At 43.5% G+C, this 16321-nt stretch overlaps 2 protein-coding genes across 16 annotated transcripts in view; both read right to left on the minus strand.

Annotated features, from left to right (window-relative positions):
- Positions 1-447: 447 nt before the first annotated feature.
- GET4 (guided entry of tail-anchored proteins factor 4) lies at positions 448-13216 on the minus strand. Of its 3 annotated transcripts, none has more exons than XM_074919383.1 (9): positions 12985-13216; positions 8827-8905; positions 8318-8399; positions 7215-7364; positions 5406-5499; positions 3328-3468; positions 3172-3247; positions 2916-2988; positions 448-1802 (listed from the first exon to the last, which is right to left on the minus strand). In XM_074919383.1, the coding sequence occupies exons 1-9, from the start codon at positions 13137-13139 to the stop codon at positions 1714-1716; spliced, it is 939 nt and encodes a 312-aa protein (XP_074775484.1). In that variant the 5' UTR covers positions 13140-13216; the 3' UTR covers positions 448-1713. The 3 variants fall into 3 exon arrangements, with proteins under 3 accessions (XP_074775484.1, XP_074775482.1, XP_074775485.1); XM_074919381.1 differs by having other exon boundaries at positions 5406-5544; positions 12985-13204; XM_074919384.1 differs by lacking the exon at positions 12985-13216 and adding an exon at positions 9368-10227 and having other exon boundaries at positions 5406-5544.
- Positions 13217-13914: 698 nt separating this feature from the next.
- The window catches only part of SUN1 (Sad1 and UNC84 domain containing 1), a 31685-nt gene continuing 29278 nt past the window's right edge, over positions 13915-16321 (minus strand). For all 13 annotated transcript variants that reach the window (XM_074919668.1, XM_074919678.1, XM_074919677.1 and 10 more), the window contains 2 exons: positions 16078-16170; positions 13915-15616 (listed from right to left, as the gene is read on the minus strand). In XM_074919668.1, coding sequence (XP_074775769.1) covers positions 15506-15616; positions 16078-16170 — 204 coding nt within the window. In that variant the 3' untranslated portion in view covers positions 13915-15505. The remainder of the gene's footprint in view (positions 15617-16077; positions 16171-16321) is intronic.

The following is a 16321-nucleotide window of genomic DNA, read 5'->3' on the forward strand; positions in this document are numbered from 1 at the left end:
TCTCTGTATTTTGTACATAGGCCACCACCCCTGGGCCAGCTGGGGTTCAGGCTGGGCACACGGACGGTCCTGCCCAGACAAGGTGAGCACATGAACTGTGAGCACAGGACATGCTGCTGGGCACCTCCAGCTGCCCCAGGACGGGCACGTCAGGCAGCAGCCAAAGGCAGTGTGACACGGCTCTGGCCTCTGCCGCCGTCCCAGAGCGTTTACTGCGTCTGCAGCATCATCCGGGTAGGGGGTTCGCTGCTGAACATGCTGCAAATGAAAGCAATCCACACCTGCTCCCGGCGTTACAACACCTGACGGAAGCTAGGCCCTCACTGGCAGAGGTCAAGCTGCAGCACTGAGGTCCAGATGATCCACAGGCAAAAGAAGAGGGGAAGAAAAATAGCAAAGAAAGCAAGATCTGTGCTCCTAAAACTTAAAAAGCAGCACCATCACACATCCTGGTATAAAGTGTTTATTTGAGACTTCACAATTAACACAAAGTCTTCTTTTCAATGCCTTTTTCATACAGTCAATAAATTTGTATTAATCCCTCCCTCCCCCATGCATGATTGCTGTTTATTAATCTAAGCCTTTTTATTTTCATCGTGAAAAAATAAAGCGTTTCCCCACCATTTCATCTGTTCACTGTACCACTGACATCCACTGTGCTGCATTAAAGAGGAGATGTAGAATGGCTATGCCTACCACTGGGGTTGAAGTTACTCCATTATTCATTGATTTATTCTTTTACAGAAAGTGTTAAATGAATCAATCACCCAAGAAAAATAAATATATCATAAAGAACCAAAAGTTCTGCAGTATCCCTTTTCTTTACATACAGCTGCAGTTCAAACACATACATTGCTCACGGCAAATCATATCATTTCATTCACTTAACACCGTTGCCTTTACGTATGGTTGTGAACTTACACCGAAATAGAATCTGTTCCAAAGGAGTAGAGCCACAAGTCAGAGGAGGTATTTTAGATGCCAAATTTTTATACCTAGGCAAGAGAGATCCACATGGAAGCTAATTACCTATGCTCCACTGACAGGCTTTTACTCAAGAGCAATTCAATCTTGTGCTTTTCAGGAAGTATCGGCTAAACACACACCTGGGCTCAGCCAGAACCAGACCTTAAGTCGAGTGAAAGGCAGTACGAATGGCGTGCATGTTACTCACGGCAGTGGAAGCGAGTTCTTGGTATCAATGTCTCTTGGATGTGCATCTCAAATTATGCTGCTTGGCTCGTCTCGCAGTACTTTTGGCACCAGCCTCACAAATAAATTATTCAACTGATCACCCTGCCTTTCAAGATCTTCCTTGGAGGTGGCAGAGGTCAAGGAAGCATTCTTGCAACAAAGACAGTATTGGGTAGGCCGTGAAGTACAAGACCCATATTTATGCTTTATTGAATTACTGTGCAAAAGGGAATACTGCATCAGAAACCGTAGAAGACTATATTTTAATCAAAGTCACCAGCTGCTGTATCGGAAACCTGCTAACAATTGCTCCGATTGGTTCATTTGGCTACTTTTTGTTGGTTTCTTTCTTTTTTTACATAAATAATATAGACCGAACATTATAAACATTTCAGCAACCATTTCTAAAAGACCGGAGGAGCCCTTTTAGGCGCCAAGAAACAACTGCAGGATTCAAATTCCAAAACTGTCTTTGGAGTCATCGAATCATCAGATTTACACGGCACCCAATGACAACATTCAGTCGAGCTCAATAGGACTGCTATCTTCCTGACCATCTTCTGTGTCATCATCTTCTCCAGTTCCCATCAGACTGTTTAAAAGGTTTCCTAGAATAAAATACAGGACAGTCGAAATTGTGAGTTTTACAGTCTTGTCTCAAAAACTTTAAACTATTCTCCTTCCATCCTGCTAGGTTGCAGATTTCAGTAATTAAAATAAAAAGGAGAATTCTGAAGTCAAAAAAAGTCAAAAAGCTCAGCAAGACATTAGTATTCCCACACTGATTTCCATTAAGAATTTATTGGTTTGGGAAGCGGCATTTTGATAGAGTTTCTTCTCTAAGAGTACACTGGAAAAAAACCACACCAAAGTCACATACTTATGTACTACAGTTGCATCCTGACAGAGAAAAAAACAAACAACCAAACGAGGAAAGACACCTCCAGCAGTGAAACTCTCAAAAAGCAGCAATGGTCTACATCATGCTATGAAGAACTTGTCTGAGAGTCAAAGGCATCTACATGTTCTTCCTTTTTTTTTTTTTTTTTCAATTTATAGATTCCTGAATTGCTGAAAAGATGTTATTTACGTATGGGTTCTGTGATGCTTGTGGTTTTCATCAAACTTTGGGTATCACTTATTTGCAGGTAAAACAAGTCAGTTTACAAACAAGAAGCTTAATTCTCAAGGGAAAAAAAAAAAAAAGATTTAAAAAAAGTAATCCAGTTCAATTTGTTCACATTTTATTCAAGAGCCAGGAAATGAGGGCTGAATTTCTCTATTCCTTTTCATTTCTTGTAGTAGGGCAGTATTAATTTCAGAACTGCTACTGTAGGAAAACTCATTTTATATCAGCACTGGTTAGATCTCTACCAAAGTCCCAGACTTGGCTTAAGGAAAATCAGCCACTGAAGCATGAGGAAATTAAGCTTTAATACAAGTAAGATTTTTCTTTACATTTGGAAGTTATACCATAACATCAATAATTAACTGTAAGAGTCATTTACATGCTTCTCCCCTTCTCAAAGATGAAAAGTCTATTAGCTTCACCAAATTAATTTCACATGCAAGCAATTCAGCAGGGACTGTTTCTATGGTCTGTGAAAAAACTGATATATTCATTAGAACAAATTATCTGTTTCTAGCACAGCTGTTTCATATAAGCCACTGCTCTGAAAAGACTGGTGGTATCTATAAACAATTGTCAGCATAAACCTTACCTAGTAATCCTCCGTAGGACGATGATTGCTTGGGCGGAACACCGAAGAAAAGCTGTCCTATTCTATCTAGGTACTGAAACGACACAGGATGAAGAACAACGTCAGCTACTTCATTTACAGGTAGAAATACCATGGGCAGCAGTCACACCACACAAGCTAGATCACTGACTCCTATCTACAAGTCACAAAACAGGAGACAGTCAGCTATTATTTAATTCTGTAGGTTAAATCCTGTTTACAACTATGAGTAACTCACCTCATTATACATGGGATCTCTTTTCAGTGAAGGTTGATACTGTTCACACAATACTGTAAATACTGTTAGTTTTCCTCTAGAAAAGAAACAACCAAAAATGTAATCTCAGTAACAACTGAAAAGGAAACCAAGAACATGAGGATAATCAGACTGTACCCGTCAACCGCCAATAACAGAAACCAGATGAAGTTTAGCAGTGGCTGGACAAAGGGTGGACCCTTCTCTATTGAAGGATGTTTCTGTGTGTATGTCGTAAAAACAACTGACGCGCTGGTCTTATTTTTTAAGCAGAGAAATCTGCAAAAGGAAACAGAACAGGGCAAGTTAAAAATAACAGGTAGAGAAGTCGTTTTACATGCAGAAAAGGGAAACCAAAAGCTCAACAATCTAGTTCATTTGTGCATACAAGCCATCTCAGGTTTAATCTGATGGCAAAAACTTAACTGGTAGAGATGTACAGCTTTGGCACTGCTTTGGCTATCAAATGAGGAAGGGGAAAAGCACTACTAGAACACATTGTGGAATAAGTGGGTTGGGAGGGAGAACTGACACTAAACATTAATAGAATGAGTATAACCAAGATCTAAGCAGACTGTATACAGGATGGTTACTAAAAGAGGGCATCAATTAAATCAACATGTGGAAAGACTAGCCATCACGTAATTCAAATTAAACATGATATTGCATTTACTGGTCCAGAGATTACTATGCTGAGGTAAAAACCAAATTAAAGACCTCTCTCCTGACCCCATCCACTCCCAAACACATCTCCTTGCAGTATGTGTTTGTCAGTGTCTGACGGCTCTGTCATTCTATTAGCGCTACCTCAAAACAACATGCCATCAGCACCACTAATAAGTTTGACACACATATCTAAAAGTCTCATAATAAAGCTGCACTTTGAGCTCCCAAGCCATTTATCACTGGTTAACAGATCGATTTCCCAAACTGATCAAAGCTTTGTTCAGGTCCAGTTAATTTAACTGGCAATCTCTGCAAGTCCCACAGGCTTAACAAGAGACTTTATCTGGGACAAACGCTGTCAGCAAGCACTGGGAAGGCTGCCACGTGCAGTCTCATTTTTGGCTGCAGGCTGGCCTCCAATTCTGTACCCTCACACGTGCAAGGGCATTGAGCTCTTTTGCCTTACTGCTGAGCAAGGAGCTGCAATTATTTTCATTAGAGTATAAACTGCTATGTAAGAGGATTTAGTAGAGTATCTGAGATATCGGCCAGTAAGGGATGCAGTAGTAGTGGTGTATAAATACTGAAAAAATAATCTCTTACTCATAACTTCTCCCCAGAATTTTCCCCCCTCCAGAATAAAGCCCCATAAAATTGTTTAAGAGTCCTGCATATACTGAATTTCCATAAAGGATTTTCTACCGCTCAGAATCACTGCAATCTATATCAACCAGCTATGGAAAGCAGGACAAATCTGACATGACAGCTCACTGCTGCCAAAAGAGAGACAGACTTGCTCTCACCTCCTCCCTCTCCCCCAACACCTACTCTCTGCCTGACTCCCTGCTGCAGAGTCCTGTCTCCACCTCCTCCTCAGACTCCTCCATGAGCTGCTTTCCCTGACTGAAGAAAGCCATCAGCTGATTGAATGCAGTCAAATTGGCTTTGTCAACCTTAATTGTACATGAGCTCTGCAAAGGCACATAATAGCCTGCATTCCCACATCCTACAAAATAAATGCTTAAAGTAAGTGAAAGCCACCAGGAACTCTGTCAAACCAAGAACCATTGCACTGCTGCTGACAGATCAGGGTGATCGGAGACAAACTGTCTCTCAGGACAATGAAACCAAGAGCAATTACTACGCTAAAAGTAAATATAGAGCCTGCTTAGGTCCTGTCTTAGTAAAAACATCAAAGTAAGCCCTAACTAGACATGAAGTGGTGTTAACAAAGCTAAGAACTGTGCTTTCAGGGTCAAACAGATTACATTAATTCTTCAGGCAATTAACATAATTTCAGGTTTTGACCTTAATACATTTTTGGGTGCTTTTTTTTTTCCCTCTCCCCAATATGATCAATTCAACATGGCTGTTTTGAGATAGTTTTCTCCTGTTGTTACCACACAAAGTGATTTTCAGGAGCTCTGGCCAGTTTCACAGTTTCTTTTGAAAAGGATGCATGGTTAACCTATAGTTATCATGATTAAATTAGACTGGCCTCAAACACAGTGTCGTCTTAGCAAAATAATTAAAAAAAGTTTAACACCTACTGTAGTACTGCCTGTGCTACAAACATGTCCACCTCACTGCGATATCCCCTGGACGAGGAGTATTCTACTAGCATATTTGCACATCCTTCGCCATCTGTGGAGTGCAAGAAGTGATACCGAGATTCACTATAGTTTTGCTCTACAAAAGGAAAAAGAAAATGGCTTTTAAGAAATCAGTTCATCATACTTGAACATAAAAACAAATTTGTTAGGCTTGTACAGTACAGCTGGTAAAAGGACAAGAGCTACACACATAGTATATAAACAAGACAACTAGCAAAGAGTAGGGTTGTTTTCTTCATAAGTTACAGACAAGTTATAGAGGGATATAATAAATATGTTTTCCTAAATACACGTGAACAACTGCTATTAAATACAATTTATTCAATGCCACCACCAAACACAACCACTGGGACAAATAGCTTGAGCTGCCGTCATATCATTTTATCTAACTGCACGTTGACAGTTCATGTGCTATCATCAGTGCTTAGGAAAAGAATCAAGAAGTTCCATATTAGACCATGTGCACCAAGAAGTCAAACAGCAACTTCAGTGTCCTTCTTTCTAAGTGCACGGAAAGCAGGCATTTCCTATTTTTAGCTTAGCCCACTCTTGCTATCAAAATTAAAATTGCTTCCATATGTGGAATATAACAGCAATTATAGAGGAAAAAAGGTATAAGAAATAGCAATGATTTGTTAGAACTTAACTTGAAGCAAAGCATCATACAAAATCACTGCAATGACAAATCAAAACTGGATAGCTGCTAATTTTTGGAATTTAAAAGCTTTGTTTTAAAAATCTGAGCCTTTTCTGATCAAGGTCTCAAAAACTACAGACTAAGAAAACGTACGCATTTTGCTCTTCAAAAGAACAGTGAGCAGACAGCTACAAAGTAGGGATTTTTACTTTCAGAATGCAACTCTTTCTTATCCTAATCATATCTCAGCTTCTAACTTAAGTGCTCTGAGGAAAATCCTCCCTTTCTGGCTGGCAGCAGCCACCAAGCTAACCTAAGTCCCATGAGAACAGCTATGGGATTGCCTATGGCACACAGAAAGGCAGTAAGCTGGAATGTTGACCACTGGGTCAGGATTGATACATGAAACCACTCTCATCACTTTGTAGCTACCAAAAAATTTAAAATAAACAATCACCTTGCACAGTTATTAATTCACAAGAAACCACAGAAGAGATGGCATTTATTCAACTGTTTGCACTTACCTTTGTTATATTTTGAACATAAGACTTTAAAAACTGGCTATCATCAACAACTAAAATAACTACCTAGTGCATTTTTGGTTTATCTTACATCCCATCACAAGTGATAAAATCCCACATAAACCAAAGGCAACAGCATTCATTCCAGAATAAGCCTGCTGGTCAATGTCTCAAAAAGCACCTAATTACTGATGCAAAGACAGTCTGGATGCTAGGTGACATATTTCAATCTTTGTCATGTTCATCCAGGATTTAAAGACAAAAACCCACAATAGAACAGCTTTGCTCCCCAGCAATCTTCTTCCTAATGACTCAATTAAACTATCTCAATGTCTAAAGGATCAACCTTCCTTTTACAAAGAGATTTACAGCAGTTGTGTTTTGGGGTTTGCACTAATACAAATTTACAGCCCCAGGTTTTTGTTAGTAACATTAAACTGAAGTTATTGCAGAAATCAAGTAATAGTGGAACTCATCAGTCATCTCCATCTCAGCTTCCTTAGATTACTTCCAAACTAGATTTCTTACAATATCCCACTTTCAGTATTTTCAAAAGAAAACACATAAAAGCCTGTTGATTTTTCTTACCTTTCCAAAGGGTAATTGCTAGTAACTGGTGTAGTTTTGGGTGTCCAAGTTTTCCTGATCCCCCACTAGACCATTTTAGTGCTCTGGATACAAAAGCCACTCTTTCGGGAGAATTTGGATCCATTAAACTAAACAATTTTGCCAAGTTTTCTAGAAACAATAAGATTCACAAATATTTACCATTAATAGAAATAGAATGCTTGGAGTGCATCTTTAAGAAACAACATTTGTTACAGTGCTATTGTGTCTTTAAACTCCCTTAACAACCTCCATAAGCCACCTTAGAAGAGTGACTTTGAGCTTGAGACACTTCTCATACACCAAGTCAATCTCGCATCTATCAGCCACCGATATTTGTATGACACCTCCACAGCCAAAAGCTGTGCCTTGTAGTCACCTGGTGACAGCTTCCCTGTCACCTCATTTGGTACAGGATATCCCAGAGGACCATGCAGTTCCAAGGAGGAGGGAAGATTGCAGGTTACGGGACTGCCTGCCATTCACGGGGAAGCTGTGAGGGACGGAGGGCTGCAGTTTGGAAAAGCACCACCAGAAGTCATAGATGGGTTACAAAAGATCAGAACTGATCTAAGTAAACGAAGAACAGCTCTGTCTGTCTCCATCCGTAGGCTGTTAATAGGAGTGGTTTGCCCATGCTGCAGCAGTAGTCTGGCCAGGCAGCTCTTAAAAAGGGCTCCCTCAATTGCCTGCTTACCAAAACTCACAGTCAAACAAGAAGACTTTCCTTGTGAACAGCTGAATCACAAATCATGTGCACACTACCACACTGCTCGGGTGGGAAATCACCATCCAGCAAAGCCCTAGGGACATCAGTGACTGCGCAGACAATACATTACTGCTGCATCGAGGAAAGGACAATGTCACAAGACATCAATTTTTGTTCTAAGCATGCCCACGAAGTTATCAGGAATCCATTATTCTCTAATAAATTCCGCCCCCCCCAGTCCATTTCTATGATGAAGGTAACCCTTAGCCATGTGGGAGGGGATATAAAAAGGAATCCAGGTTTCAAGATGTTAACAGTCACTGTGAAGTGAAAGCACATTAAAACACTATCAAATTGAACACAAAGATCACCTCACCTAAAAGGTCATCTGCTACTTTTGCATCCGATTTCTCCAAAGACTCCAAAACCAGCATGGACAGATCAGCAGCACTGTTTTGCTACAAAACAGACACGTATTGGTAGTGATGAATGTATCAGTACATAAAAGGAAACATCAACCAGAATTTTGTCAGATGCAGATTTAATACTTTCATCAACATCTACAGCTAAGGCACAGTATCAAGCCTCAACCTTCCCTTACAAAAAAATTACAGTAATTTCATGTCATCAAAAGAGAAGCCTCCAGGACAGCAAAACAAATGTTATGATTATTGTTTGGATGCTCACAAACACTTCTGCTTTATGTTCCAGTTTGGCATAATCCTTCTTTGTGGAGAAAGGTTCAACAAAGAGATAAAACAAAAGATTACAAAGCAATTACTCCAGACATTTACCATTGAGAACTCACCACTCACTCCTCAAAATCTTGGAATAACAATTCCCACCTACCCCCCCCAAACCACACACACAAAACCAGTGGCTTACCTGGTTATGACTAAAGAACAGCAAAGCCCCTGAATACATCAGTTCTCTAGCTTCTGCATGTTTTCCTTGTGACATATACCTGAAAACAATACCAACACCTTGATAAAAATTACCACAACTAAATTACTTATATTTAAAGGATTAACTATCATTATAATTTAAAATAAAGGCAGTAAGGGATTTATTTTTAAATTGGGTTAGTTTCAATAATGATGTAATTTTAACTGCAAGCTATGATTTGTTTTCTGCTCCAGACTTGATGGAATACAAGCAAAGAGTATAAGAATGAAAAAAGAGCTTCAAACCCAATTTGGGCTGAAACAAAGACAAGGAAATGATCCTAGGAATTCTCCTGAGCAAAAGAGCCTTTACCAAACCCAAAGCTGTCCCAGTGAAACAGTTTTCGGAATAAACCCTGGACAGCTCACACACCCAGCGCTGCCCAAGCGACTCCAGCCCTCTCCTCACAGATGTCTCCTTTCCACTGCTCTAAGTCTCTGTGACCACTACTACTCTCTGCCAGGGGACACCAGCCACATACCAGTCCTCTGCTGAACCAAAGTTGCTTCTCTCCGATGCGCTCCAGTAAGGTGAGAACAGCCAGCAAGATTTACCATGCAACGCTATACAGAGTCACCAATTCATAAATAGAAACAAGTCTGGTCCCTCAAATACAATGCTTCAAAACACATCTGCTGCAGCTTTCATCTTCCTCACTTTAGAGTTAACCAAGAAATTAAGAATAAAAGTATTCCTAATGGTTCCCTCAAGAGCAGGAGCCTCTTACTATGGTGCTGTGATTGCAGCCTCCTGCACATCATCACTACTGGTAACTAAAGGCCTTGGATAGTCACATGTCTAGATTACAAACACAGCGTTTCTTGTAAGTGCAGTTAAGGTGTGGCAGCAGATAGTTTCCAATTCCCATTTCTCTTAAGTGCTCCTCAAAATGTCCATTTTCTGAGTAGTTAATAACAACAGCCACTTTGCTCACATCAAAAAGGTAAGACATCAGTTTTACCACACTGCTTTACTATCTGCAATATTCATTTTGTCCCCTGTAACACCCGGTTGTGCTGTGCCCCTGCTTCACCCCTCTCTGCTCTCGGTGGTCAGAGCAGCCTCCTGCAGCAGCAAGACCCCCCCATACAGCAAATCTGATTGACGAGTGTCCCTGTGGGGTAACAGAGAGGGGTCAGTGGTTCTGGGAGTGAAGCTGCCTGGGGAGAGGTGGGACAGTGTGGGCACAGAGGAGGTCACACTAACCAGTGGGAAAACAAGCAAACGGTGGATACTACACTGCTGTGCTGCACGTGAGGTTCCTGTCACACCTGGCAGTCCCAGGGACAGGTCGTACTGGTAAAATCAGATCAGACAACAAGCAAGGGAGGAGACAGAGTCCTTCCAGCCTGCTCACCATCTTCCAAAAGCCCCAAGGTCTTTTATCTAAACCAGCAAAACTGTAATAATGGATGGCAGAACTGTAATAATGGATGGCACGATGGTGGTTTTTTGGAATAATTCAGATTTGCAATCACCATAGTAAATGCTCAAACAGATCGGCAGCTCTAACACTTTCATAGTTGGCCTCACATCCAGGTTTGCTTCTAGGTGTTTCACTCTGAATCTCAGTGTCAAACTTCCAACAATTCTACTTCCAGCAGATTCCCAAAGTTATTTGGGAGCTCCTAATCTGGGAGTTATTACAGCACATACTAAAAGATGCTGAAAACAGCTTTACAATATAAAATCCATCTAAAATACTTTCTTTTTTACCTACAAGCACCAGGAAAACAGAAACCTATGTAACAGAGATGTTAAATTTGGAAGTTTGGCTCAATCACCAAATCATAAACAGAGCTCAAGCCAGTCAGCCCATGCAGTAACAACACTGGCCCAGGTACTCCTGTTTGGAGGAGCAAAGGACTGGCTGCTTGGCGTCAGGCAGCAACAGCAGTTCTCAAATCGCTCTGGGGATCACAGGGAGGGATAAGTAGTCTGCAGGAAGCAGGTTTACAATAATCTTTCCTCCTCCCCTTCTTCCCCTCCTCCTCCCTCAAATACATCTCAGTTTATGGCTTCTGAAACTCTGAGTCAGGATTTCAAGTTTAACACGCAACTTATGACCGAACAAATGTTTTGCAGGCCAACGTTGTTTACAACAAGTAAGCACTGTCTATCCCAATTACAATTCCGCAGCTGAGATCACCTCACTCTATGTTAATGTGTCTCTGGAAAACTGTTGACATTAACACACATTTTACAGAGGACATGCAAGACTATCCAGGACTCTTTTTTGGCCTCAGTGACTTTCCAAACAAGTTTCACTGTCTCATTACATCTTTTTGCCTAGAAGGAAATGCTCTTCCCAACTATGCAAATGTCACCTTTTCATTTAGCTGAGCACCTTCTTTCACTTACATTTAAAATGGAAAAGGCAGGATCTTTGATTCCAAATTAATTCAGGAAGGCTTAAGCAAAGTATGTGAGTTAATACATTCAGGAGACTGGATGAGAAGTGACCTGCTGAGCCAAGTCATCGTCTGCTACTGCAGCCATCACATCACATAATCCTTACTACAAAACGGGCCATGCTTTCTCGTAAATTTAGATTTATTCTCAAATACAATTTAAGTCTTAAGGCCTAGACGATGCCCTTGCTGATCCCATCAGAAGGTTACGGCAGAACACAACTGCTTTAATTTAATGGTGCTTGGGAGGAAAAGCTATGCAAGGTACACTGGTAGCAGAAGCAGACTATGCACAAGGGCTCTCCTCCCCACATAGCTGGCTGCTGTTCTTCTGGGGATACCTACAGGCCTGTTCCCATTCCAACTCAGAGGAGGAGCTCTGGGGGCAGCTGAAGCACAGGTGAGCTACCAAGACTCGGAAGGCACTTTTCCCATCTGTCCTTCCCCAGCAGAACCCCAAGTGAACAAAGCTGGGACAAACCAAGGAAGCCCCTAGAAATAATATTTTATTCTGTGCCCCTGAAAGCAAGGGTCTACATTTTAAATTTTGATGAAAGGGTGACAACTGTAAGTTATGGTGGATGTGAAAAGTAACAGAAAATCTACAAGTTTGTAATAAATGTAAGCTTCTTATGACATAACAGGCACTAGTAGTATCTCTGAACAAATAGAACTGCTCAAGGTAGTCATTGTCATGAACACAAACATTACACCAACTATAAATATTTCTCATAAAATTCCTCCGTGCATGTGATTCTCACCACCCTGAGAGCTGCCCCTTCCTAAAAGCTGTACCAGAGGGTGACTACTGTGCAGCAAAGTAGCCCTGTTTCCCGGCTGACCAATAATCCGAACCTTAAAATCCTGAAACAAAAACCTTAAAGCCCTGAAACAATCTACTTTTCAGCCAGGCTGACGTTTAAAATAAGCTGGCAAACCAGAGGCTGTTCAGAGGACGCCTGCTTGAAGAGCTCACGGACGGTCCTGGAGCCAGGGACAGGGGGCGTCGGACCCGGGCCCGCAGGGATGCCCGGGGAGGAACCCTGAGGCCTTTCCGCCTGGCAGGGGAGGGCCTCACTCGGCCTCCTCGGGACGAGGGGCGGCCCAGAGACGTCGGGGGGGGGGGGGGGGAGCGAAAGCCAGCTCTGTCCGTGACCTCTGGGAAGTACGACGCAACGCGGTCCCTGCACGTCAAGGGGTCGGTGCGCGCCGGGGAGGCGGCGGCAGGGAGCCCCCGCCGTGCACGACGCCGCCTTCCTCAGCCGGGCCGGTCGGGTCGCCGGGCCCCGCGGCCGGAGTTCACCTTCAAAGCCCGGCGAGCAGCGGGACCCCGCGCCGCGCCCAGGCCCCTCACACAACCGCCACACCCCTACAGCGGCGGCCGGGCCTGGGGAAGGGGGCGGCGGCCGGGCCGGAGCGACCCGCGGGCCGCCGGTTGCCCCCAGGCCAGGCCCGGGCCCGGGCCCCGCTTGGGCCGGCGCCGCTCACCCTACCCTCCGCGGCACGTACCCGCCCCACCCCGCCCCCCCAAGGCCCAATGAGGGAGCGGGAGGCGGCGATGGGCAGAAGCAGCGGCCAATGGCGAGCGGGCGTGGGCGCCGCGGGCGGCAGCAGTGTAGAGTGCGTGGGAAGGCTCTGGAAGGCCGGGCGGGGGAGGGGCAGGGCGGCGGGCCGCGCCGGGCCTCACCTGAAGAAGAGCGTCCGGTACATCTGGTGCGCCTCGTAGTAGTCGCCCTTCTCGACGCTGGCGCGCAGCTTGCCCTCCACGCGCTGCACGCCGCCGCGGTTCCTGCCGCCGCCTTTCGCGGCTTCCTGCTCCGCCGCCATAATCGCCGCCGCCATCAACGCGGAGGAGGGGAGGGGAGGGGAGGGGAGGGGAGGGCGGCGCAGACGCACGCAGCCCCGGAGCGGCGTCGCCCCTCGCTGCCCGGCTTCCGCCCGCCCCGACGGCGGCCGGCGAGGCTCAGGAGACGCGGCTGCGCGGAGGCGCCACGTGACGGCGCGGGGGCGGGGCGCGGCCCAGGAGGGGAGCGGGGAGGGGGCAGGGCGGGCCGGAACCGGCCTCGCGCGTGACCGCGCTCCGCCGCGCCGGGCCTGCCGGCCGCCTAGAAGCGGCGTCGGAGAAGCCCGAGGGCTGGGGCTTGGGCCAGGATTGATTCTGTGTCGCACAACCGGCCAGCGACCCCAGGGAAGGGAGGAGGGCCGTGTCTCTGGGACAGGGGCAAAGCTGGGGAAACCGGGTTTAAAAAACGAGCCCACCCCCCCCCGGCATCTCCAGTGTATTGCACACAGCTAAAAAGTCACCGAGCAACAACGCACTTCTGGGGTTTTTTCTTCAAAAAGTCCAGTGTGTGCTGCACAGATGGCACTGCTGCCCAGAAACTTGGAAGGAAAAGCAAGCCAAACATTTCTCACAGAACAAGGCTTGGTGACCCCAGCCCTGTGAACAGCTTGGCCGACCCCTCCTCGCTTCAGAGCGATGATTTCTGTCAGAGGGAAGCAGGGCAGCAGGAGAAAGAAGTGGTTTGTAATTGTAAAACCGATTCTGCTACCCCCTAATTCCCTTTTGGTGTTACCGGCTCTAAGGGCCTCTGTTATTTAAGCAGGTGATCAAAAATACAGAAAAGAAACTTTATTGTTTCAAATATTACATGCACTTTCAAAAATTAAAACTCTTTATTTAAACATCTCAATAGCATCTTGTCAGTTTGGAGGCAGCAAATAACAGACATTTTGGAAAGCATTTACAAAAATACATTGCACAAAGTCCTATCTTGCTTTTTTAAAAATAAGTTAGTGTTATTCAAAATATTCCCACCCTGGCTCCCTAGTTTCAATTTATACAGGATAATTCTAATTTTAAATATTTAACCTATAATATGACAACACCTGTACATGTGTAATCTATGCGTAGGCCATAAGTTCTGTCTCTAGCTCAAGTGAAAAAAAAAGTTCTTCACCTGGAGACTTTGTTAAACGTTTGAGGACTGTTGTGCAACATACATAACTATTTAGAAAACCAGTCAGCAGTTCCATGTGTTAACAGTTCATATGTAATTATAAAATGCGTTATAACAGCAAGATAAAAATTCTGCTTAAGTACATTTCAGGAATCTTCGAAGTAGCAATCCTAAGGGAGGCAACAGGCAGTTTCATCTCATTCTAGATGGAAATGTTGCTTTTGAAAACAAGACATCACTCTTCTTATACCCAACTGAGGTTTTGGGGGAGGATCTAAAGAATGCCTCTGTGTTTCAATGCAGCAGTACTGAGCAGAAGTCCCTCTTGCCAGTGTGGAGTAGCAAGGTTTACATCACGTCGTGTTTTCTGCATTCTCACAGTAAAACATTTACTGAGTATAACACTGAACCAGCCTAAGAAATTCTTGTCCCGAAGAGATTACTTTTGACAAATTAAAGACTGTTTAATGGCTGTGTACTAATGTTTACAAAGCATTGTAGGAGGCTTATCAGCTCTGATCCAGTTAGTCAGTACATCAAGGTCGTTTTGGAATTAACACTAAAAAAGAACAAATTGGCCAAGTTGCTATGGTAAAAACCCTTAAAATAACATCAGTTACTTATCCCTGACTTTCAGAGCAAGTCATGGCCACAAATTACAGCAAAGCATTCTCAGTCGCTGGTGTTTAAACTAGTTTTGGTTGTGTTAACTTTCCCTGACAGTAATGTTTATTATATTCCACATGTATCAAAGCCACCCTTTTGGATCCACCAAAGGTCAAAACCTTTAGCCACAGTCAGTGTTTAAAATGTACCACAGTTATCTTGGCACTGTAAGCCAAAAACAAACGTATGCAGTTAAGTCTTGGATTTAAAAAAATCAGATTCCTAGTTGCAGAAAATGTGGTTTATTCTTTTAAAAAACCCCATACATTCATTTGTAACAAAATAGGTGTTGCCTGTTTGTCAGCTGGGCTTTATGAACCAGAGTAGTTTGCATGCATTATTTCTCTCAGCATGGACACAAAAATATAAAGCTAACTGGCAGTTACTAGCTGAGCCTTAGAGCAAATTTTTTTATGCAGTTCTGCTGACAGTCTTCTGCCTTTACCAGAGGATCAATAGTTCTGCAGTATATATCTTGCATCCTCATCCTTTATAGATTCCAGTGTTCTAGGCTTTCCGGTATATACAAATTAAGAACAAGATGTACAACAAAAACCACCCAAGCTGTAGTGTAGGAGATTATTAGGCAGGTTTCCCATGCACTCTGAACCGATAAAGGCATGTATATTCTGCATGTCCCCAGTTAGAAAAAATTCTCAGTTCCACTATTTGGAATGCGTTTTCACTTTTATCCTGGAGAAGGAAAAAAAAAAAAAAAAAAAAAAAAAATCAAACACACAAACCAGAGTTAGGTTTCTAGTATGAACGGGTGCAACTGAAGTTGCTTTCTTAGACTCTTGCAACTACCAACTTTTATTAGTAACTATATCATGCCTTGGGAACTTTCTGACGCTTGAGCAGACCCCTCCTTGCCTTACAGCTAGTTTTTTGTGAAGGGAGTCAGAAGCAGCATGAAGCACACTCTTCATATGTTTAGCATCTTCATACCATTTGGGTCCAGACAGCACAAACCTTTTCTCCCCTCTAATCTACTTAGACCACAGGTTTCGAGGCAGATATGTAGACACTGTCTACCTCAGCTTCTACAGTGCCCAGAAGACCGAGGCCTTTTTTCTCCACTGCTTGTGGTGCACTACCATAGAAAAGGTGAGTATCTTTCTCCTGACACTTCAAATCTTATCATCCAGACTTACCATCACTGGAAACATCTGCAGTGGTTCTCCTCCTCGATCATAGACATACTGTCCTAGAAGCTTACCTTCTTCTTGATATTCATCATCTAGACCCTGTAACAGGATAAAGATTTTTGCTTCTGTCAAATCTGATGTCAAACCAAACCCAGAAGCACACCCACATAACTGAGTATCAACAGAGAGTGCTCCCAAGTCTATCAAACCAGAATCAGAATGTTTGCCATGTAATTTAATGTCTGTTCAG

Source organism: Athene noctua, chromosome 15 (genome assembly GCF_965140245.1).
Source record: "Athene noctua chromosome 15, bAthNoc1.hap1.1, whole genome shotgun sequence".
Classification (NCBI taxonomy): domain Eukaryota; kingdom Metazoa; phylum Chordata; class Aves; order Strigiformes; family Strigidae; genus Athene; species Athene noctua.

Bases quoted from the DNA above. Each gene is read 5' to 3' on its own strand.
- GET4 (XM_074919381.1), bottom strand. From the start codon at position 13,139: ATGGCGGCGGCGATTATGGCGGCGGAGCAGGAAGCCGCGAAAGGCGGC. The intron at 2,989-3,171 runs GTGAGTTACTCA...GTGTCGTTTCAG, and splicing joins GAGATCCCATGTATAATGAG to TACCTAGATAGAATAGGACA. The intron at 1,803-2,915 runs GTAAGGTTTATG...ATTTTATTCTAG, and splicing joins GTCCTACGGAGGATTACTAG to GAAACCTTTTAAACAGTCTG.